Below are 22,327 nucleotides of genomic sequence, written 5' to 3'. Positions count from 1 at the left end.
TAAAAATTATGTTTATCTTTTTTTTTTTTTTTTTCAAAAGCATTATTTCATTGCAGAATAATTTTCCACATTTAGTTCCTTTCATTTCAGTATGGGTCGTTTGCGGGTGGGAAATAGAGATCTATTTATTTTTGTTTTAATCCTGTTCTGTTCTGTATCGTTCATGTTGTGTTTTTTTTCAGTCCTGTCTTGAGATGAAGGTAAGTCTGTGAGAGCAGGAGGCTTTACAGTAGTGTCACTCGACTCTGTTCTAATAATACTGCACTGAGAGAGAGAGATGGAGGGAGAGGGGACATAGCCACTAACAAACTGAACAGAGAAACTGTTGTACCTGCCTCTTCCTCTTTTCTCCCTCTAGAATGAAGACAAACACTGAATCACTGAAATCAAACCAGTGCATGAAGGATGATTTTTTTTTTTTTTTTCCTTCCAAAAACTAACTCCAGACGGACTGAAAAACCTGCATTTACATTTCAGGCACAATGTGGTCAAATTGTTTCAACTCTTTCACTTTTAATTTAATTTAATGTTAAATGTAATTTATTTTTTTCCAATTTCTTGGGAACAAATAAACAAGGAAAAAAATCACAAGATGATGCCATTTAAATCAAATGCTTATTTTTTTTTCATCCTGATTTATTGTAGAAAACTAAAGAGAGTTCTGACATCTGTGGTCTGATGGGGAAAATATGACGGGATGTTTGTTGAATGTGTGTGTGCGTGTGTGTGTGTCTGCAGCGATGTGTGAACGAGACTGCTCATTTGTGAGTATGCAATAGTGCAAATGCCTGTTTCTGTGTATGTGTATCAATATCTGTCTCCATTTTTCCTGTGTCCGATCTAATTTCAGTGACTCAGAAAGGAAGAGATGACGTACATTATTTTTGTTTTTAAAAAATTGTCACTTGTATTAATACTATGTAATGGGGATGTCAAATGAGGTATTATAAGGGTCACACATTTCTCTGCCAATCTTATTTCACCTTTCACCTCTTTTTTTTTTTAGTTAATCAGAAGCGTTTGTTTTTTGTTTTTTTTCCCAATCACATTTCATACGGGATCTCTGGTGCACAGGTGTCCCCAAGCACCACTGTCCTTGTGTTTCATCCCTCTTTCCTTCGAGGGAGAGACACACGATGCTTCTTAAAGAAAAAAAAGACAATTATTTCAATGAATGAAAGGAGATGAAAAAAAAAACAACAGGGACTTGATGACATGCTCCATGCTGTTCTTTTAATTTAGTTTGATGAATTTGTTATTTTATATCAACAAGAAAAAATATCTCTTTTATCGGGTAAGGTTGAATTTTGTGTGGTGATGACTGTGAACATTCACATTTGAAAAGTAAAATGGAAAAAAAATCAAAAGGAATTTATGAAATAAAACAAAAACACAGGATGTGTGTTTGACTTGTTTCATGCTTGCTCTGTAGTTTTTTTGTTTTTATATATACTCGATAATGTGACGAGAGTAAATTTACACTTTATTTTCTTTGGTTTAAAAATCTCCTATCCAACAACACCACCCTGCCAATTGCATGCAGATGATAAAGTGAACAAAAGTCATTACAGCATATGAATTTGAGTAAGATGATAAAAATACAACTTTTTCGACCTTGAAATACAGCATTCAGTCATCTGTGAAAAACTTGATCCCAAACTTGCTCTCGGGAGAGCTTGATAATGCTCAACAGCGAGGCAGCTTCAGCGTAGAGTCTCGTGAAGAAGAGCCACGCTTGTTTCTCTGAAAAGTTCTAGTGAGAATCGTTTCTCCACACAGGCGGTGAGGGTCAAACCAGCAGAGAGTCCCAGTCAAAGTCATCCTGGATCTCCTCACTGTTGCTGTGCAGACTCTTTAATGGAGGACGCTGTCGTGGCTGCATCCCGGCTGAGACAGAAAGAGAAACGTAGACTCAGAATACAACCGTGGTGCAGGCATGGCAAGAAAAAGCAAGAATTTCACGCTAAAAAAGGCTGCGATTTCACTTTGAACCCACATAACAAAAGTTAAAGTTGCTCATTTTTAGGTTTATAATTTTCCTCAAAAACATCAGTTTTCTAAAACTGTCCAGGTTGCTGCAGTCTGTCTGAAACACTGTTTTAGCTCCTGTCTCTTTTAGCCCCCCTCATAAACACAAAGTCCCCTCTGATCTGTCAGCACACCCATGAATAACAACAACAGAGCGGCTGTGCTAAAGGTGTCAAACTAGCCACAAGGCATGAATTATGCAAATATGCGACATTGTTATGTAGTGTGATGTCACAAAGTCACGGTATTAAAGGCAGTACCACTGACAAGGTGTTTCTTAAGCAATGTTTTCTATGGGAGGGAGGAGCTTTTTGCTGCAGAATTTTTTACTTTATACACACAAACTACAAAACATACTGAAGGAAAGAAAAAAAAGAAATAAAGAAAAGAAATAGCTTGAAAGGGTCTCCAACATGACGTCCAGGTCTTACCGGTCGCATTCGCAGGCTGTGTTAGCTGTGGTCGTTGCAATGCCTGCCCCTGCATGTGCAGAGCCCTCCGGGGCGGCTGTGCCCCACTGATGGGGGGAACCATCGGAGAGTAGGGGAGAGGCGATGGGTGGGTGAGGCTGGCGAGGGTAGGAGGAGGATTGGTGGGGAACGGTGGGACCTGTAAGGAGTGAGGTGCGCCGAGGGCCAGTGGGGAGTTATTCCCGGAGGTGATCATGCCTTTCTGAGCAAAGAAGCGGTTCAGAGAGTCGCAGAGGGAGGTGAAGAGCGCCGGGTCCAGGGCCCAGTCGCAGAGCTCTGCCTGCCGCATGCTCTCCAGCAGGTCTGAGAACAAAAAAGTCATCGAGAGGAAAAGCAAAGTAAAACAAACTGATTCCACAAAGTTGTGGGTAGTTGTCATAATTATTGTTTGCTTAGTGGCATCAAGCCATGGAAGTAGTTGCTCACCACATTAAAGATAATGTTTAAGATTTGAAGTACTGACTTCTTTTTTTAATCATTTTTTTGATTTCAGCATGATTTCCTGAAGCTCATGGTGGATTTTCTGTTTTAAAAGATCAATAAGTTGTTTTTTTTTACAATTAAAAATGATAAAAACAAAGCATCATATATTACAAGCTGGTACCAGAAAATGTTTGGTATTTTTTTGCTAGGTAAAATGAAATGATGCATCAACTGTCGAAATACCTGCCAAATATTTTCCTGCTGATTAATTAAGAGACTAATTAGTGTGATACCTCATGTGCTGATGAAAAACTGTCTGTCACACTCGGAGGAGAATCTCAAAACTTTGTCAGAGAACATCCAAATAACCCCTGAAAAAATGTGTATTTTTGTCATTTTTAGGTGAAGTGACACTTAAACTCATTAATAACTAATGGCTATTTTTAATATGTTGTGGAAAAACCCTGTTTCTGTTATAGTTCTCTTAAGTTTTCTGTAGAAACTGCCCCAAAAAAGAAATCCACTATCATTTATCTTTTTCAGTCTATATTGTATTCCAGACCGTGTTTCAGAAATTAGGAGGAAACGAAATTCCTAGCCTATTGTTTTCGTGTCTTTGTGGTAAATTAAAAAAAAAAAAATCAGTGGCCCTTTGTGACTAACGACTCTGTAAAGTCATAAACTTTTAACTGAACATTCAATGGGCTTGTGCTCAGCTCAGCTTGTATTTTAAGTGCTGTAAAGGAAATTATAAAATTCCACTGTGGACCTTAAACGGCTTAAACAAGTCTCTTGAAAACAGACCTGGGTGACCAGAGAGGTCTATGTTGGCCCAGTCCAGATTGCTGGCAATGCGGAAGCTCTCCTTCAGAGAATCTGGGTTACTGAACCAGTCGGGTGGCACCGCTGAGGAGGAAGAGAGGAAGGTAACGTTACAGAGGCCGGATCATTTCTGAGTTGTTTTGCCATTTCTTTTATTACATTTCAAGCATTTCTGAGGCCGATGAGGTGATGTGAGACTCACTGTGCTGTGAAACAGGAGGGTGGGCAGCCGCTAGTGGTGGGGCGGCTGCTGGAGGTGGTGCAAGTTGTGGAGGGTGAGGAGACATTGGTAGCAGAGTTGGAGTGTGAAGTGGAGTAATGTCGTTGCTCTGAAAGGCCAGGGGGGCAACATCCGCTGGAAAGTGTAAGAAAAAAACACTTACCCAGGATGTTAATGTGTCTTATGCACACTTCATAGAGTTAATGACACACACACACACACACACACACACACACACACACTACTTACACTGTGAGCCTCCCCTCTCCCGCATGGTCTTGACTAGAGACTTGAAAGATGCATACAAGTCTGGCAAATTCAGCTCGTCGAAAGTGAACCGGAGCGGCGGATCAGTGGAACAGTTTAACGAGACGACAGGAACGGACGAAGGCACGACAGATACAGAAGAGTGAGCCGGTCCCGACGCAGTGCAGATGGATGCAGGCACTGAGACGGGGGTGCAGGAGAAAGTGGAAGCAGACACGGGACCCGAGTTAGCAGCATAGGACAGAGCAGCATCAGAGAAAGAGGGGACCGCTGGAGGAGCTGTGGACAGGTTGGCTACAGTGGAAAAAGTGGGGCCGGGTGGAAGGGGAGATGGGAAAGAGTTGATGGAGGACATGGGAATGACAGGCGGGTGCCCGGCTGGAAGAGACACAGATGGATGAGGGACAGGGAGTGAGGACACGGGGCTGGGGATGTAGGGTGACGGTTGCTGTGAAGACAGAAGACATGATGTTTGAAAAATGCCCAGAAAGTCTGACTGTGAGAGTGTGTGTGTGTGTGTGGGGGGGGGGGGACTCTACCTTGCATGGGGGAGGAGAGAGGGAGGCAGACTGGGGGGACTGGGTGGCTCCCAGTGTCTCTGTGTGGGAGGCTGGTTGTGGTTGATGAGGAGAGGGTCCTCTCTCTGCGTGTGTCACCTGTAACAGCACAGTGTGACTATTAGCTGGGAAAGCTTTTAAAATCACCTGGGACTCTACAGGTAGCGTTGCTCATGACAGCTTCAAAATTCAATCTGATTTTCACACCAACTTCACCTCTCGCGCTCCAAACACCTGTTCATGTAGTTTTGGTGGGTGGGTATGATCTCCTGGGAGAAGTGTACATGGGTCACACACCAACAACTATGGCGGTAACTCTGGATCGTATTTTATGAATAGGATTTCTCTGGTTTTTCCTCTGATGTTCTCCACAGCTGCCGTTAGCTCAGTTAGCTCAGTTAGTCATGCAGTCAGCTGACTCTACCCAGACTGGACTGAGAGTTTAGAGTCCCGAGCAGTGTTGGTGTGCCAGCACAGACGCTTGCAAGGAGGAGGGGGAAAGCTGGGAATGCTGACGAGGAGCAGCGCTAGCATTCTCCACTTGCACAGTGTAGTGTACCGTATATCTGCTGTATGAAGTGTGCTTCTTTTTGCTTCCATTGTCAAGCTACAGTATACTTTAGTTAACTTAGTTAAAAAACTTAATTTTTCACAGTTTACTATGTATATATTGTTCATAGTTTGCAGACCCTTTTTGTAAATATTGTTTTTAACATTTTTTATCCGTCAGATAGATAGACAGCTACTAGCAATGTTAGCCAGCCACATGCTAATGACGCTGGGTCACTAAAGCTTTTTTTTTTTTTTTTTTTAACACTCTGTCCTTCTAAAAATGACAGTAAAGCTCCCACCTCTTGGTTGGATAAGGGATTTAAATAAGGAATCGGAGAGAAGGGTGGCTACTACTAGTTAGCAACATTAGCTTGCGATGTCTGGTGTTGTTTGGCTTTCGTTAGCAAAGGTCTCAACTCGCTAATTTTTTTATTGTAAGTCATGTAATCATAACAAACACAGGTGTATGACTGTGGGGTCTACAGATTCTTACATAATGTTGCTTTAAATGAATGAAAGCAAGGTCTGTAGACTATCAAGAGAAACCAGGACATTGTTTCTATCACGGCAAAACATAGAGTAAATTCTTAAAACCTCAACAATACAAGCAAAATCAGCATATCTGAATCCCTTTGGAGGTCATTGAGGAAATACATTTTCCTTGGAAGTGTCTCTGAAAACTGGTCCCTTCAGAGTGTTATTTACTGAGTTTGAATGGATTCATTGTTCGGGTGATCTTTTTAAATAATAATAATAAACTTAAGAATCCTAAATTTGTATTTGCACTGGGTTTTACCGTTGACAAGTGAATGAGTGATATTAAAACAACATACGTCCTGCTTGTCCTCCTCCTCCTCTGGGTAGGGACGTTTAGGTGCCCTGGCTTGATTCACCTCTGCAGGCCCATCCATCGTCCAATAGGAACCCTGGAAATGCAGTGTAAGTATGAAGCTTCAGGCTCTTTAAAGCAAACAGTTCTCCCTCTCACATGATGCACATTTTACAAAGAGCATAATTATTCTCACAACATCAGAACATCAAAAGTAGTTCACCTTGCCGGGGTCACTCTGTGGCCGAGGAACCTTCCTGAAGCACTTATTGAGGGACAGATTGTGCCTGATGGAGTTCTGGACACGAAAGGGAAGAAGTCAGTCCTGAAACAGCCGGAAATGCAAATCATTTTGAACATGCTTCTGTTATAAAGTTATCACGGCTCCACTTACTTTCCATCCCCGGCCTGCTCGGCTGTAGTAGGGGAACGTGTCACTGATCCAGGTGTAGATGTCATTCAGACTCAACATCCTCTGAGGTGCAGCTGCTATTGCCATGGCGATGAGAGTGGCGTAGCTGTGGGGGGGTTTCCCTTTGGAGTTAGAAGGGGAGGGGTCGGGCACCGGGGGTATAAAGTCCACCCTCTCCCTTCCACCATCTCTCTTCCTGTCCCTCTCCCCTGCTCCTCCTCCTCCTCCTCCTCCTCCTCCTCCTCTCCTTTCTCTCCCCGAGCGCAGGCTGCTGATTCCCAGCTGAGGCAGCCAGTCAATACTGGTGAGACTGGAGTCCAGGTCCGAGGACATTGTGTCTCTTATTCTCTGTCCAGGATCTGAGGGATGAGAAGAGGAAGTGCCAAATCAACACGTCCTTTCACTTCTTGTTTACTTACTTTAAATGTAGAGGCAAACACACACACTGAGAATGCTGTAGTAGATTCCCTCCTGCCTGTAATATAACACTGACAGCCGTTCTGTTCCTGCTCTCCCAACCAGCGTCACTTGCAAACCAGTAAGTAGAGACACAAGACTCTCTGTGCTGCTCTGGAAGCCCTCGTCACAAGCAACAACACACTGCATGACCGGACAGGATTTAAACATGACAATTCCACCTACGCTTTGTATTTTCCGAGGAAGAAGTGTGGCTTGCTTACCTCTCTATAGTCACTCGAGGCCCAAGGCCTTAGAAAGTGTTATTATCTGATGTTGTCATCAGCTGTGCACAACTGCTGACAAACTGGTGTCCGTCCTCCCCCTCAGAGCTCCGTCTTCAGCATGTCGATCCCCTCACGTCCTCCAATCACACCTTTGCTTTGTGAAAGTTTGTGTAACTTTGGAGAAATACACACAAAAACTTATCGGAGAGCTTCCTTTTTCTCTCTCTCTCCCTCCTTCTCTCCTTCCCCTCCCTTTCTGGATATACCAGAATGACATCACTCACTCCTCCCCCCACTGGGTGACATCACTCTTAGGCGCCCGCCTCTGTGAACTGATCCCACCTCTTCAGCTTGAAGTGGAAGCTTCTGCAGCTGTGGGCTCATCAGGAGGTACAAAAAGAGGAATAACCATTCAGTTTCACCTGAAACCATTTCAGGAACTTGGACACAAAGGGACAGTGACACAAATGTAAAGCAGCAGCGTCTCTTTATTGAAGCACTTTAATGGGATGTGGGAAGCAGTGAACTCGTGTGGAAGGTCTGTGTAACAGAATGACGGGCTACGATCTTCCTACATATTGCTGAAGAAGGCGAGGAGGCCAGTGTCAGGGGACGGGTGGGCCAACAGCTTCTGGATCTGTGAATGAAGTTCAAAGAATATGTTTTTTAATGTTTTGCAAGAGCAGCGTTTCAACTTTACTTTTAAAAGAATGTGCAACATGCCGATTTGATCACTGCAGTCTCCCCTCAGCACCCTCAGTGATGTCACACTTTAGAAAAATTAAAGATATTGTGTTAAAATGATTACTTTGGTAAACTTTCACAAAGTATCAAAAATACATGTTAAAGTAAATTATACATGTATGAATATGTGTGTATATACTGAATAGTATGGGCTGATTATTGGATCTGATATTCAGCATTTTTCTATTGGAGTATCGGAATCAGTGTTTTGTTTTGTTTTGTAAAATCTGAACAATAAAATAAGTTGACTTAAAAATGTGCTACTTTGGTCCTGATGCAGCATGTAATCTGTAAAGTAACAAGAATCTAAAGTTATCAAACAAATGTATTAGAGTAAAAGAACAAGATTTGCTTCTAAGACGTAGCAGAGTGTAAATATAAAGTAGCAGAAAAACAGAAGTACTTAGTTACATTCTATCACTGAGCACCCTCTAAAGTCACCTATAACTAACAGTATTACTGATGTTCGTTGTAGGCAGCGTATTTTAAGCAACCCTGAAGCTGCTGTCTTAGACTGCAGTGTCTTTGACAGCAATCTACTGCGAGGTTTGTATTTATGACACATCTTAACAATCAAAAGTAACTCAGGAGTTCAAGGGGACTTTGTTTCACACTAGGGGGTAAATATATTAAGCTTAAAACAGTTTGTTTCCCACTTTCTGGTGATTTCTCCCCATCAATTTACAGTGGAAATGTATTTATGTAAAGAAGAACACACAATTCAGGCACCAGATAGAAAAACTAAAATGTAGTAAACGCAGCGCTTGGCAATATATCGATGTTATATCCTTATCCTTATATGAGACTATACTGTATATCATCACAGACTTTGTATGTTGTTATATCATGATATGGCATAAGGCTTATCATGGTTTTAAAGGCTGCGTTACAGTAAAGTGATGTAATTCATCAGACCGTTCATCTTCTGTTCTTTTTTCTCTTTACCCACATAGTCTTATATCTATGTTACTGATGCATTTTTCATCAAAAACCTCATTGTTAATATTTTGTGAAAGTACCACTAGTCACCCCTACAAAAGTGCTGCAATGTTAATATTGAGGTGTTTGGTCAAAAATATCATAATATGAGACTTTGCCACCCACTCTTAGCATTTAGGAAGTGCTTTTGTGATTTCATACTATCAAGATGTATATTGTGTATCGCGATATAGCCTAAAAATATCGCTGTATTATTTTCCGTTTTCTATAATACAATACAATTCCATCAGGCTCTCTGTAAATAGTTTGAAAAAAAAAAGTCCTCTGCTACTTTCATGTTTTTATAAACATTTAAGAGGACTTGTGTCCTCCACACCCATGAAATCCAGACCAATGTGGTGAAACAGAGAGCAGCTGCAGTAAGCACCTCCTTGAAGTTGGGGTGTTTAGCGTCCTGAACCAGCTGCAGCAGAACACCCTCTGTGGTGTTGAGGTAAGCTCCGCTCTGCTTCAGTCGGGACAGAGCAAACAAACGGTCCGTCTGGCTGTGGAGGGAGATACAAAAGTAGTAACGCACACATATACAGTTTTCGCACATGCGCACATGCACGCATGCGCACACACACACACACACACACACACACACACACACACACACACACACAGGAACAAATCTATATTTAATGCAGGTGATAACAATGCAAAACAGAATACGCAGATACCTCCTGGATGAGACGGCGTCAGCCACAATATGAACCTCCATTCCCTTTTCAAGCAGGTCAAAAGCTGTGCACTGTGGAAAAGACAAGCAGAGGTCCTGAATCATCAACAGAAACTACTGTGGAAGCTTTGTGACACAGAGAACACAGAGTTATCATATTACTTAATAATTTCATAATAGCTTAATAATCAATTGTCACATCATTACCTCCATCATACAAAAATTGTGCAGGATTTTTTGAATGCGAATAACTAGAAAATGCAGAATAAATATTTTTTTAAAAAAAATTAGAAGAATATAATGTAATTTCAGTAGCTAAACTAAAGAAGCAATGATGTGGTCTTACAGCAATACAGGCGTGTGCCTCGATTCCACACAGTATGGCCCGTTTGGGGTTCCCCAGAGCTTCCAGCTCCTTCTGCACCTCCTCTATCATCATGGTGAATGAAGTCTTGGCATAAGCTTTCAGGTCCTCTGCTCCCAGCTCAGGTACTGTGGGGCCGAGGCCTTTAGGGTACTGCTCTGTCAAAATGGGGGGGATACCGAGAACACGGCTGGCCTGTGAGGAGGAGGAGGAGGAGGAGGAGAGAGCAGGAAGATTTGATTAGATGTGTTTAAAAAATGTATACATAATTCATTATTATAACATAAGAAAGCCTCAAACAATATTTGTATTATTGTCTGAGGCTGATAAACTGTTGAAGATACATACTCACAGTTACAGGGTCGTAACATAATTTTCGGGGTTCGTTGAAACTGAAGACATTTAATGTTTTCAGTGTGTGGTTTTGGCATCTGGATTTAGTGGCTTAGTGGCAGTAGTAACAATGTGGATTAATTTTTTACCAGAATTAAGTCGGGTATCTGTACTTTGCCTAAGTATCTATTTTCTGACAACTTTTTACTTTTACTCCCTACATTTTGTTGAATGAGTTTCAACAATAAGATACCTTCCTGATGCATTTAGGAACAACTCAGATGAATCGTACTGATTCTACTTTTAAGTTTAATAGTCTTTGAATTAGATTAATATGATGCAAAGTTAAGTTAGTTTTGTAGAGAGTTTTGTCCCCTACAGAGGGACACTTTTTTCTTTCAGACCCTGTTATTTCTTACTTTTATGTAAGGACTATGTGTACCATCATCTGTTGGTGAGTGAGACAGGTGTGTGGAGGTGAGTAATTCCAACCTGGAGCAGCCGGGCTGCATTGCTGACGATATTGGTGAACTGGAAGATGTTGGGCCTGAACTTCTCCTGCATGTCACACAGGAGGAGCACCGTATCCTTGGTGGAGAGTCTGCCAATTTTTGCCACTGCAAGGACAAGGTCACAGAAAAGCACAGATATTGGAGTACGGCACAATTAGAGAGATAGTGGTAGTGGTTGTCTAACCACTTTACATTAAAATAGCCCTGCAGCTTTGATCAATAACACTTGGTGGACCTAGGCTTTGACAACGAAACTGTCCTTCACAGTATGTTTTCCAACACATTTGTGTCTACTGTAGGAGGAAACAGGTTAACTTCCTTGTGCGAAATATAACCTCCATGTTGTTGCATGCAAACACAAATGAAGTGGAGCGACACTTAACGTAAATAAAACTTCAACACAAGACACAGACTTACTTTTGCTGCCTGAATGGTCCGACTGCGAGGAGGAGAAGTGGGTGACAGGTTCAACAAGGCTGTAGAAAGTTCACCCGTCAGGTTACATTAACTTGTTGTGTCCCATGTGACGACACCTGTGTAACTGTAAACCAGCAAAAAAATCACCTATTGTGCGAGCAATTCAAAGAGTAAGAATGCATTCAAAATTGAACACGAACAGGCCAACACAAGGTTAATCAGATAGACAACCACCAACTGAATTAGTTAGGAAATAATAAACAACATCAACAAATATATTCCAAAGTCAGAAAAATAAATACAAACCTAGCATGTAGCTAAGAGGACACACAAGTCCGACAGCCTTCCCTAGAAGCGCATTGACCAATAGAATCGCGGGCTCTAGTGATTGACGTTTCTTTGAGCCAATAGCAGCCGGAGTTAGGAGCCAATCGCCTTGCTAGCTCTGGTGGGTGAGGATCATAACTGAGAGTAGTCACCTGAAGATGTCTGACAATGCAGAGTCCCCGACAGAAACGCAAAAAGAAGAGTCACAGCCACCGACAGACGACTCGACAACAAATGAAGAGAAGAAAAAAAGTGATTTAAAAAGTAAGCGAGCGTAATATATCGAAAATTCGCCTGATTTAGCGGATAATGTGTATCTGTTGACAGTTGTCGCAAGTGCGATTGGAAACAATTCCGGGTGTGTGACGTGAGGAAAATTGACAGAGTTTCGGCCAATAGGAATGCCGCTTTTTTCCTCTTTAGCCAATTAACGTCGAGTTTGTCACATGTCATATGGTACTACCGGTTTAGGGACTGGCTAAAGCTACTGCTAATTTTTTTTTTATGAACGCAACATATTAACTTTTTGGTATTATAGGATACATATCTCTTCAGAAAGGCTGTGTTTTCCGTTGTCTATCAAACATATGATATGCTAATGCCAATAGCAACTACATATCTTGTACATGAATACGTTTATACGGATAAGCTAACACGGTCTGGTTAGCTGTCAAACTGTCAGCCTCACTAGTTTGTTCTAAATACCTCAGTTCACGTTTTGGGGTTTTCGATAAGGGTGGTCAGATATCGCAAGAAATACAACATATTTTCATTAGAGAGCTTTGTGAGAAGGCTGTCTCTCTGTTTCAAAGTTATTTCAGGAAACAATATTGGCCACTTTGCCAAGTAACTAAGTCGTACATTTCAAAGTTTGCTTTGTTTTATAAACAACCCTAATTTGAAACCCTCACATTCAGTTTAGCTGCTACAATATATGGCACAATCTTTATACAGTTATCTGGCCAAAATTCTGCTATAGATCTGTTAATGTGATTAATATAATTATGTCTTCAGAATGAAACTTAAAGTAACCACATTACAGTAAACAAAAATAAATACCAGTTAATAAATGACACCTGCACAGTGACTGTAGTTCATCGTGACTAGTATATGAGAGTAAGATGAACTTTGTATTACAGTATGTGTACATTGTGTTCAAAAATGATACGACAACATGAACATTAGATCAGAGCAGGATAAAATTGGAAATAAAGATTTTGAAATGACTCATTTAATTCCTAAATGATGCACAGGGTATACTTCACATGCTGTTTTTTTTTTTATTAATTCACATTTTATGTACTAAAGATCAGGAAATTGAATTAATTCAAATGCATATCAGAAGAGATTGAAGGGGAGGAAATATTTAACAAAAGAATTGCAGGCTATGCAGACTAGTTGTGCAAAACCCCAAGGATCAAAATTTTCTGTGTCTGTTATGAGTCAGTGAACATTATTCAAGAAATTCCCTGTAACAGCATTTTCACTTTCTATGTTCTCCTTTTTGATAGTTGATGTGTTGCTGAAGGCTGTGGGAGACACTCCTATCATGAAAACAAAGAAGTGGGCGGTGGACAGGGGGAGGACGTTACAGTCCCTCTCTCAGTTCATCTCTCGCTTCCTCAAGCTTGATGCTAATGAACAGTTGGTAAGGATGAAGTTTGTCCACTTCCTTTTTTATTTCTCCAAATCACTTAGGCAGTTATTTTTTAGGTCTTTATGTCTAACTGCATCTGCATTTGTTTTTTTTCTCTCCAGTTCATTTATGTTAACCAGTCTTTTGCCCCGTCGCCGGACCAAGATGTAGGAGTCCTTTTTGATGTAAGTGCATATAAACACCTGTTTTAATGAACTGTTACTGTAGTGTGTTGTGTACTTAGCTAGCATACTATTTGGCAAATATGATGTCAAATAGAAACAATCTGCAGGTAAACAGTAGTCACATCTGTCTGAACAGGTGATTGATTTCCAGACCACAGACCACAAGACAACACAACATGTAGTTGAAAGCTCAGGAAAAGTCAATAACTGGACACTACACACAAACCACATCTCCAAATAAAATTGTAAAACATACACACAAAAGACAAGTCTGTTCACACTTGGTAGACTAGTTGGCGAGACATACTTTATTCAGTTAGTAAAATGTCAATTTCAAGTCTTATCAGTAATTACAGATGTGAGTCATTTTGATAACATTAACAGCGTTAACTAATATGTGTGTACTCACAGATAACTTCTGACAAGCCAGGCTTCAGCTGAGGTGTAATTTGGAAGACTTAACCACAGTATAACAAAAATATCTTTACCATATTGATCTAGTCTCTTATCCTTAAAGTATACATTAGAATAGAGGCCTTTGTAATTGTCAGACCTGCCCTGTAGAAGTGATTGTGCGATATCGAGGGTTGTCCAGCAGAGGGGGCAACAAGAGGGACGCTTCATGCCAAAATTCTTGGCCAGTGATTAATATCTGGATAAGTATCAGTAAAGAACTCAAAGTCCAGAATTCACAGTGGACAGACAGGTCAATATCAACACCATGGTTATGGAACTGTACTGTTACATCTATGCTCTGTCTACTGTTGTAGTTAATATTTTCCTCAGTGTATGTTTTTTTGTTTTTTGTTTTTCTCTCTCATAGTGTTTTGGCAGCGACGGCAAGCTGGTTTTACATTACTGTAAATCTCAAGCCTGGGGTTAAACTGCTTCCTATAACTCCATCTCGAACCTCGACCTGTCTTAATTTTATCCTCCAAACATGCTCACATTGATGTTTTTTCTTGCTTTGCTCAATTTTTTTCTGTACATACATTTTGTAAATAAATTATTCTGACTCTGTACAGCTGTTTCCACTGTTTTTTTTTTTTGTTTTTTTTAGGGCATCACATTTGGCACTTAGAAATAAACACTTAACTTAGTGAGCTCAGGACTTGGCTCTGCACAGCGCTGGTGCTGATTGGAGACCAAGAAAAAAAAAATGCATGCCCATTCATATGGATATTTTGGACCACAGTGTTATAGTTTTGGTGTAATCAGTGAAAACCTAGTGAAATTGAGTTTGGTGGGAGCTTAAACTGCTGCTAAAGGTTTAGGGAGGAACCACCTCTGAAAAGGGACAGACATAGGAAGAGAGGGGGCACTACAGCTACAGATGGACTTAGAGGGATTACACGATTCAGGATGGGTTTGTGACATAAATTCCCAAGAAAGACAGAAAAGAGAGTAGAGTGGCGTGGAGAAAGACGCTCAGTCGCTCCACCAGTCTTGCATCTCCGTCCGACTGTTGGCTGGGAGGATTAAAGGGGGGAGAGCAACTGCAGAGGTAAGGTCACTGATGCTCATCCTGGAGGAGGAACACTGGTGACAGATACAGAGAGGAAACGATGAAGAGGGTAGTGATGCAGAAAACCAAGATGGAGCAACTACATTCAAGTTCTTAAGGAGCTTTTTGATTAAAAAAACAAAAACAAAACAACAACAACAAAAAACAAAAACAAGGCATAGGCAAGTGAGGATTGTAGGTTTAGAGGACTGCAAGAAAAAGGTTTTCCTGTGGTGAGACGTCCTGTTTGACTTCAAGTACTGCAGGGGACAAGAAACAACTCTTTGGTAGGTACATGTCGCAGATTATTTGAAATGACCGTAGATGAATAATTAGTTAATTGACATTACGTTTATCAGCAGCTAGTTTGATAACAATCATGGTTTCAGTCATTTTTGACTGTATAAAAAGTTTGATGTCTTTTCCTGTCATGTATGGTTGTAAAAAGATCTTTGAATTTTGAACTAATGATGATGTTGTATGGGCATAAAATGACCATTTCACTTAGTTTTTTAAAATTATTTTCTTTTACAGATATACAAAACAGTTAGTTCTTGTGGCGTTATAAGTAACTGAGATATGTATTGCACTTAGAGCTCTCAGATATTTCGCTAATGCTGATTAACTGGGACAAATAGTGTGCTTCCAGTTTCTAATCAGTTTATTAATATTTGTCAAGATGGACAAACCTGTCAATGCATCTGAAAAACACAATATTTGTCACATTTTCCGTTTAACAAACAATTTCCAGGTTTCTCGTACAATTAACAAAAAAGTTAAATTGGTCTTCATGTTTGTAAATAGGCTCACCCTGGATTTTAAATTCAGCTGTGATCTTGTCACCCTCATGCTGATGGAAAAGTCGGTTTACGGTTTGTAGTCCACACAGTATTTCCGGAGCTTCACAGCGTTGCAACATTCTCCTAAACAACTGAACTTAATTCATAATGTAAAAAAAAAAAAATAAATACAACATAAAATGACTCAGTAGAGCTTGTATTGTAAGATGGAGTGTGTGCTTTTAGCTCAGCAGCTACAGTGAACATTTCATCTTAAACAGGGTGTAAAAAGTCTTTCTAAATCAATCTGGGATCTTGGGGTATGGCAACTTGGATTAGGCTGGATGAGTTGTATGCAGCCATTTCATTTTTTTTTTAATTTTTTTTTTACAGTTGTTTTAAAATAAGTACCAATCTACTTCAGTTGTTTAGGAGAATGCTGCAACACTGTTTTGAGGTGGGCTCCCAGAACTACTTTGTGGACTAAATTACTTTTTACCAACATGAGGGTGAGCATGTAATAAGTGGATTGTCATTTGTGTGTGAATTTATCCTGAAAAAATGTCTTGACTTACACATCAGATCCTTTGAAAACCATGGACACATACATAGTTTCTTTACATAAATTTGACATTTAGTTTGGTCTTATTCTTTGTGTTATAGTTTGAAAAGTCATTTTACAGATAAAAATCCATGAACAAATGTAAAGATTGTAGATTTTCATCAGTGAAAATGTTTGCCTCTTTAGTTTTCTGCTTTAGTATTATGTATATATATCAGAAGCCACTCGAGTGTCCCCGTGTGAGGGGTTTATTCTACATTTCCGTCTCATGTCATGTTCCGGTGCGTTTCAGGGACGGTTGGCTGACGGTCGGGACGTTGCATGAGAGACAGGCAGAGACAGCAGTTATGGTCAGAATTCACTTCACACTGAAAACACACCTAACACAAACAGATTAAAGCAGATTATCAGGGATTACTAGCAAAAATTTCATTTAGATCTGTGGCTTAACCATAATTTCATCAAAAAATGTAATCTCCTCTTTTTTGCTCCCCTTCCTTCTTTGTCTTCTTCACAGGGTCCAGCAGCGGAGCTCATAATGAACGGCAGGGTCAGAGCTGAATGTGCAGGGAGATATTAGCCGGGGCCACAGGAGAGCACACACCTCCATAACCCCTCTCTTGCTGACATTCAAAACATTTCCATGTCACTATATGGACGCCCTGGTTTTAGTCTTTTTGTGTCCCAATCAACTGTTTGATTTCACTTTTCTTGTCAGGTGATGAATTTCACGTAAGAATGTCCTTTATTTACCGTTTAGATGAACAACTTTCCATTCAAAGTTGTAGTTTTTTAAATTACCCTATGTTTTTTAGATAAAGTTGCACTGACTAAGTGCACACCACAGGGTCTACACTGCTGAGGTTAGGGGATGTATGGCCACATCAGGGATCAATAGCAGGACATCACATTAAAGCTGGCCAGCATACTGTTATGTCCTTGCATCCCACTCTTTTCTCCTACTGTGACCCCTTGTAAATCCCCTCTTGTTCATTTTTTGTTTTGGTTCCATCTGTCCTTTCCCACGTGTATCAACTTAAGAGCATCTTATCCCGCTCCCTCCCCTCACGCTCTCTTTATCTTCCCCTCTTTTAATCACGCTGACTTTACAGTATCATTTTGTCAGCTGTGTTTTGTCATCTTCTATCTGTACTGTTACATCACACGTATCTCTGATATCTCTGGCAGCTCAAAACCTTTTAAAAACCACCTCAGAGCATCTGTCCTTTCCTCTGGGCTCCATCTGTGCCTGCAGTCACACCTTCTTTCCTGTTCGTCTTATTCCCACGTGCAGTGTCCCACCGTCTCTTCTCTCTCTCTCTCTCTCTCTGGCCTCCCCCCTTTGCCTCCCTCTTCTCCTGTGTGGCCATGCTGGAGCGTATGTCCCGTCGCTCTCGCTCCCTGCTCTCCCTGACCTTGACCACTCTGGCTCTGGCCCTCTCCATCCTGGCTCTCTGCACCTCCTACTGGTGTGAGGGCACTCACAAGGTGGTCAAGCCCCTCTGCCTGTCGCCGGTCAAAATGAAGAACTGCGGTCAGAACAACAGTGAGCCTTACACCACAGGTACAGACACGTGATGCCCTCTTTTCACCTCTTTGTTTTTTCGTACTTCCTCTTGCATTACTGATGCTCTTTATTGCGTTTGTAGCTGTTACTGGCCCTTGAACGCACTTTTGTGTACATGAATATATTTTGATGGGCACTTGTTGAGGTTGTTGCGCAGGGTGGAGAAGTTCAATCACTGTTTTGAAAGTTATTGGTGTCAAGCACAGAGTTTAGCCTCCTGATCAGCCATGTCGCATGGATTTTTTTTAGGTAAAAACGCAAAAAAAAAAAACCAAAAAAAAACTTTTTTTGCCAACAAGGATGGAAATATTGATGGATGTGTTAACAACGGCTGTACAGATCCTTTATTTAAGTAAAAGTATTGATACTATTGTGTCAAAGTACACCATTATATGTAAAAATCAGGCATTCAAAATAATCTTGATGAATTAGTGTACCTGAACAGTCTCAACAGTCAAAAAGTTGCCGAATGAATCATCCCGACAGGTGTTCCAACACGTTCACAGGTGTGTCTGTTATCATAAGCAGCGTGACTTCACGGATTCATCCGACCTGACGTCAACAGCCATGCCATGTTTTTCTTGGCAGTAGACTTTTGCAACAGACACAAACACTGTTACCGTGCAGACAGAATGATTTTTAAAAGATGCTCTAAGACTTCATTTTAATTGTCAAGTCTCAGAGTGTCACGATAACATGATATACATACATCATCAAAATGTGCCGATGATGATAAAAAAAAAACAACAACTTTCTGATGTGGACTCCTCCAAAATTTTGGCCATGACAAACTGATTACACAAGTATTGAATTTCTTGATCTTTGCTCCGCATCACTGCGTAACAAACAATACCTTGAATTAATCTGACTGGATAAACTAACAGGCCTCTCCCCCCCCGTTAGAAAGTGATTGTCCTTGGTTTGATGTTTTTTAATCTCTTTTTGTCCATACCTTGGCCCTGCTGTAAACGCAATTATGGCTTAGTATTAATCTGTGGGGGTGTGAGGGGAGCTCCAAATGTTTATTCCTTCCACGGAGGAGAGGTTTACACCGCCTGCTGCCTGGGTTTTAATTTCTCAACAGATATGCTTAATCCATACTGAGATTAACAGCTCTTACTGAATAAAGGAAATCAACTTTGATCAAGATATCCCTTTACAGTGGTGGATATAACTCTCCCAGATTTACAGATGCGTGCGCGCGCGCGCACACACGCACACACGCACACACACACACACACACACACACACGTGGGCTGGCAAACCTGCATGTGACCGCAAAGCACAGCTGCGTGTTACTTTTGGGGCGGTGGTGTGATGGGCAGACTTTCAGGTGTTTAGCGCTCAACATTCTGTATCCATAACTCTTCCAACTCCACCCCTTGTAGCCTAATTCACAATCAACACACACCTGCATGCAAAAGAAAGTGAATGGATACCAGTAGAGAACCAATCAGAAGTTTGTGAAGCAAGAATCTGTTTGTAGGCTGCGGAGCGTTCATGTTTTTGAGAGGAACCTCTAGTGATCCTGTGCACCACGTAGGTTTACAACAGACACGTGTGTGATTTGTAGAGATGATCCACCCAGTGCATTTTCTGATCCTGCTCCATTATCCATATCTGGAATATGCAGCTAGAAAAATGTGCCCGCCACACTCTCCTTCACTATCGTCCTGTTGTGCCGTCACACAGAGAGCCCCACTCAGAATCCCTACAACCGCACGCTGTCTCCAGCCAGGAGAGACGAGCTGGCCAAGATCAGACAGAGGCAGCTGGCCAACGCCGTTCACTACATCTGGGAGACGGGAGAGGACAAGTTCGCTTTCAGATACTTCCACACCGGTTTCTGGGAAAGCTGTGAGAAACACAGCGACGGTGAGAACAACAAGCACACGGCCAGTAACACAAACACATTTGCAGCTCGTCACATTTTTAATGATGCTGTTGCATAATTTTTAATATCCTCATTTTCGGTCGTATCTGCAGGGGAGAAATGTCGAAGCTTTATAGAGTTAACGCCTGGAGACACTCAAGGTGAGTTGCTTATCAGTTCTGTGCCCAAATATATATATATATATATATAAAATGTTGTCTCCATGGATGCATGTGTGTGTAAATCGTGTACGTATTTCCCAAATGTTGCAGGTGTGCTCTGGCTGTCAGTTGTGTCAGAGTTTACATACATCGGGCTGCTGGGGATGGGCTTCTTACTGATGTGGCTGGAAGTCTTGTGTTCCCATAAAGAGATGCACTCGCTAAAAATCAATGCCTACGCAGCCATCTGCACTGTATTATCAGGTGAGACTCAGTGTGTCCTTCAGTTTTACATTACTCTGTATCAGAGGTTCTCGAAACTTTCCACTGAAACTTCAAGGTGACTTAACTAATTTGACATGTGTTAGGAGTATAAAGCCATTCGTTGCTTGAGAGGAGGCTGCATGTAGTCAGGTAATGTAAATTACCTTTGGTGATGTCACTCACGACGTTAAACAGTTTAAAAGCAGAGATATCATCTTTTGTTTATGCCATGAGATCCTCTTTCTCTTAAAATCCTGGCGCATACATTATCCACAATGCAACTCGGCCGTCTCAGACATCACTGAAGGCAATTTATCAGATGACATGCAGCTTCCTGTAACCTGTAGACCCACCTTAATGTGTGAAATTGGTGGGGTTGTCTTTTAATAGCAGGCTTTGGCCCCCAGGCTGCGTGTCAGGCTCTTATATCTACCACCTTCTCCATATATTGTTCTCCATTTGCATGGTCATCTTTGTTTTCCAGACTGAGTTATGAGGTCTGTTCTGTCTGCTTTGTGTTGGTTTCCTCCCCTGCGTAGGTCTTCTTGGGATGGTGGCCCATATGATGTACACCACAGTATTTCAGATGACGGTCATTGTGGGCCCCAAAGACTGGAGGCCTCAGTCCTGGGACTACGGCTGGTCATTTGCGTAGGTGTCGGCATACACACCTGTATCATTCCAGGATGTACATGAAGTACTGGTCACTTACAGGCTTTGCTGATATGTTGCACTCCTTCTTAATCTCCGTTTTTCAGTCTCGCCTGGGTGTCCTTCAGCTGCTGCATGGGGGCCGCCGTGGTCACGCTCAACTCCTACACGAAGACCATCATCGAGCTCCGTCGCAAGCAGAGGCTCCGTCTGGACGAAGCGAGGGCCGCCACTCACGCTCCCGCCTATGAAGAGGTTGTTCCGGGCGGCGGGCTCTACTCCGTTAGCGGCCTGCTGCAGTGTCCGGACGGCATGATCGACGTGGCGTGGGCCCCGAATGGCAGTGTGGTCGGAGTGGGAAATGGGGACGTACCAACGCTGGTTTTGGTGGGAGGCTGTGGGCCGGAGGGGTGTGAGGACTGCGAGAGGGAGATGGACGAGATGGAAGTGGCAATGGACCGAGTTGATTCACCTTGTTAGAGGAGCGTTTATATCCATCAACTGAAAGGGCTGAAAAACTGAGAGAAAGGAAAGACACTGCCGCCATGTCGGAGGAGGATCAATGTGAGCAAACAGAACCTGATTTTCTTTTCTTACACTTTTTAATGAAGCTGGGACTTTCCAACTGCATTTGAAGGAGAGTGAATTCGACACATATCAGACTGTGAGGACTGCAACGTATGACTTGTATGTTTTCTGGGTATTTCTCAGTGCCTCATGGTAGGAAAGTAGATGTCTCTGTGTGTAAATGATTATACATGTGTATATTGTTTTATTGTTTAACATGCAATGTATCAGGAGATGTCAATGAGCGTTTCATTGCATAGACAGGACGGATGTTTCCAGACCGTCCTTTAGGTCAATCGCACAATATATTCTCATTTATCTGAGAGGGACATTCGATGCGTTTCCTCTTTTTCAAGCTCACCGCTCCTTTTCTCTCTCTCGTCACAAACTTCGGACAGATTCAGCATCTGGATGCAAACAGAAGCTGCGACGACAAACACAGCCGCTCTCTGCAGATGCACAGACAAACCCATAGGATAGACACATAGAGATAGAAAGATTACAGAGATTTTGAAAAGTCTGCTCTCTGATGTTGAACAGAAGATTATGTGTAAACCAGTAATCCCGAGTTGGATGGAGCGAAGGAGGAATAGAGCGAGGAGAGATGGTAGGCATGTGAGGGGATGGAGATGGGGAGAGGAGGAGGCGGGTTGATGTCGGGGGGGTTGAAATGAGAGCTGGAGAGAAACAAACGATCTGCACTGAAAACGTGAAACTTTCAGGGAAATAAATGCTTTTGAACGGATAATACAAATTATACACTCTGGTATTTACATTTACTTTAAGTATCTGTCAGTTATACATTGGGATTATCCTGGATTTACTGACCTGGTTGGACACAATTGAAAACTTCTGTCAACCACCAGGATTGTGTTAAACAGTACGTTTCTGGGTCAAAGGAGAATTTGGTGGTTTTTTGGGGGGAAAGATGAATAAATTGATTTTCACAGCACGGATG

At 41.7% G+C, this 22,327-nt stretch overlaps 4 protein-coding genes across 6 annotated transcripts; 2 read left to right on the top strand and 2 right to left on the bottom strand.

The window, feature by feature from the left end:
- Positions 1 to 17: 17 nt before the first annotated feature.
- Positions 18 to 7,548, bottom strand: foxj2 (forkhead box J2). The gene is made up of 10 exons (XM_037074944.1): positions 7,261 to 7,548; positions 6,563 to 6,939; positions 6,392 to 6,466; positions 6,173 to 6,265; positions 4,770 to 4,886; positions 4,213 to 4,678; positions 3,946 to 4,098; positions 3,726 to 3,827; positions 2,460 to 2,801; positions 18 to 1,887 (listed from the first exon to the last, which is right to left on the bottom strand). The coding sequence occupies exons 2-10, from the start codon at positions 6,911 to 6,913 to the stop codon at positions 1,790 to 1,792; spliced, it is 1,797 nt and encodes a 598-aa protein (XP_036930839.1). The 5' UTR covers positions 6,914 to 6,939; positions 7,261 to 7,548; the 3' UTR covers positions 18 to 1,789.
- A 185-nt stretch (positions 7,549 to 7,733) lies between these two features.
- Positions 7,734 to 11,737, bottom strand: isoc2 (isochorismatase domain containing 2). Its single transcript, XM_037075084.1, has 7 exons — positions 11,600 to 11,737; positions 11,294 to 11,417; positions 10,857 to 10,981; positions 10,014 to 10,226; positions 9,669 to 9,739; positions 9,374 to 9,491; positions 7,734 to 7,900 (listed from the first exon to the last, which is right to left on the bottom strand). Coding segments are annotated over exons 2-7 (594 nt in total). The 5' UTR covers positions 11,295 to 11,417; positions 11,600 to 11,737; the 3' UTR covers positions 7,734 to 7,834.
- A 6-nt stretch (positions 11,738 to 11,743) lies between these two features.
- atg12 (ATG12 autophagy related 12 homolog (S. cerevisiae)) lies at positions 11,744 to 14,463 on the top strand. The gene is made up of 4 exons (XM_037075098.1): positions 11,744 to 11,884; positions 13,132 to 13,268; positions 13,379 to 13,441; positions 14,265 to 14,463. The coding sequence occupies exons 1-4, from the start codon at positions 11,779 to 11,781 to the stop codon at positions 14,322 to 14,324; spliced, it is 366 nt and encodes a 121-aa protein (XP_036930993.1). The 5' UTR covers positions 11,744 to 11,778; the 3' UTR covers positions 14,325 to 14,463.
- Positions 14,464 to 15,129: 666 nt separating this feature from the next.
- Positions 15,130 to 22,321, top strand: si:ch211-149k23.9 (germ cell-specific gene 1-like protein). Of its 3 annotated transcripts, none has more exons than XM_037075027.1 (8): positions 15,130 to 15,232; positions 16,579 to 16,636; positions 16,804 to 17,850; positions 19,546 to 19,728; positions 19,840 to 19,887; positions 19,999 to 20,151; positions 20,691 to 20,802; positions 20,910 to 22,321. In XM_037075027.1, the coding sequence occupies exons 3-8, from the start codon at positions 17,655 to 17,657 to the stop codon at positions 21,280 to 21,282; spliced, it is 1,065 nt and encodes a 354-aa protein (XP_036930922.1). In that variant the 5' UTR covers positions 15,130 to 15,232; positions 16,579 to 16,636; positions 16,804 to 17,654; the 3' UTR covers positions 21,283 to 22,321. The 3 variants fall into 3 exon arrangements, with proteins under 3 accessions (XP_036930922.1, XP_036930923.1, XP_036930921.1); XM_037075028.1 differs by lacking the exon at positions 15,130 to 15,232 and adding an exon at positions 15,898 to 16,233; XM_037075026.1 differs by lacking the exon at positions 15,130 to 15,232 and having other exon boundaries at positions 15,898 to 16,636.
- The last annotated feature ends 6 nt before the right edge of the window (positions 22,322 to 22,327 follow it).

This window comes from Acanthopagrus latus, chromosome 17, assembly GCF_904848185.1.
Source record: "Acanthopagrus latus isolate v.2019 chromosome 17, fAcaLat1.1, whole genome shotgun sequence".
NCBI lineage: Eukaryota > Metazoa > Chordata > Actinopteri > Spariformes > Sparidae > Acanthopagrus > Acanthopagrus latus.
This window is presented reverse-complemented; position numbering and strand designations above follow the sequence as displayed.

What these genes read in the sequence shown, in the direction of transcription:
- foxj2 (XM_037074944.1), bottom strand. Translation starts at nt 6,913, where the DNA reads ATGTCCTCGGACCTGGACTCCAGTCTCACCAGTATTGACTGGCTGCCT. An exon ending in CACAGAGTGACCCCGGCAAG is followed by an intron (nt 6,266 to 6,391) that starts GTGAACTACTTT and finishes CTGCATTTCCAG; the next exon opens with GGTTCCTATTGGACGATGGA. An exon ending in AGGAGGAGGACAAGCAGGAC is followed by an intron (nt 4,887 to 6,172) that starts GTATGTTGTTTT and finishes GTGCTGTTACAG; the next exon opens with GTGACACACGCAGAGAGAGG.
- isoc2 (XM_037075084.1), bottom strand. An exon ending in GACGCCGTCTCATCCAGGAG is followed by an intron (nt 9,492 to 9,668) that starts GTATCTGCGTAT and finishes CTCCCTCCACAG; the next exon opens with CCAGACGGACCGTTTGTTTG. An exon ending in AACACCCCAACTTCAAGGAG is followed by an intron (nt 7,901 to 9,373) that starts GTGCTTACTGCA and finishes CTTCATTCACAG; the next exon opens with ATCCAGAAGCTGTTGGCCCA.
- atg12 (XM_037075098.1), top strand. Translation starts at nt 11,779, where the DNA reads ATGTCTGACAATGCAGAGTCCCCGACAGAAACGCAAAAAGAAGAGTCA. An exon ending in GAAAAAAAGTGATTTAAAAA is followed by an intron (nt 11,885 to 13,131) that starts GTAAGCGAGCGT and finishes CCTTTTTGATAG; the next exon opens with TTGATGTGTTGCTGAAGGCT. An exon ending in TTGATGCTAATGAACAGTTG is followed by an intron (nt 13,269 to 13,378) that starts GTAAGGATGAAG and finishes TTTTCTCTCCAG; the next exon opens with TTCATTTATGTTAACCAGTC.
- si:ch211-149k23.9 (XM_037075027.1), top strand. Translation starts at nt 17,655, where the DNA reads ATGCTGGAGCGTATGTCCCGTCGCTCTCGCTCCCTGCTCTCCCTGACC. An exon ending in CTGTGAGAAACACAGCGACG is followed by an intron (nt 19,729 to 19,839) that starts GTGAGAACAACA and finishes TCGTATCTGCAG; the next exon opens with GGGAGAAATGTCGAAGCTTT. An exon ending in GACTACGGCTGGTCATTTGC is followed by an intron (nt 20,803 to 20,909) that starts GTAGGTGTCGGC and finishes TCCGTTTTTCAG; the next exon opens with TCTCGCCTGGGTGTCCTTCA.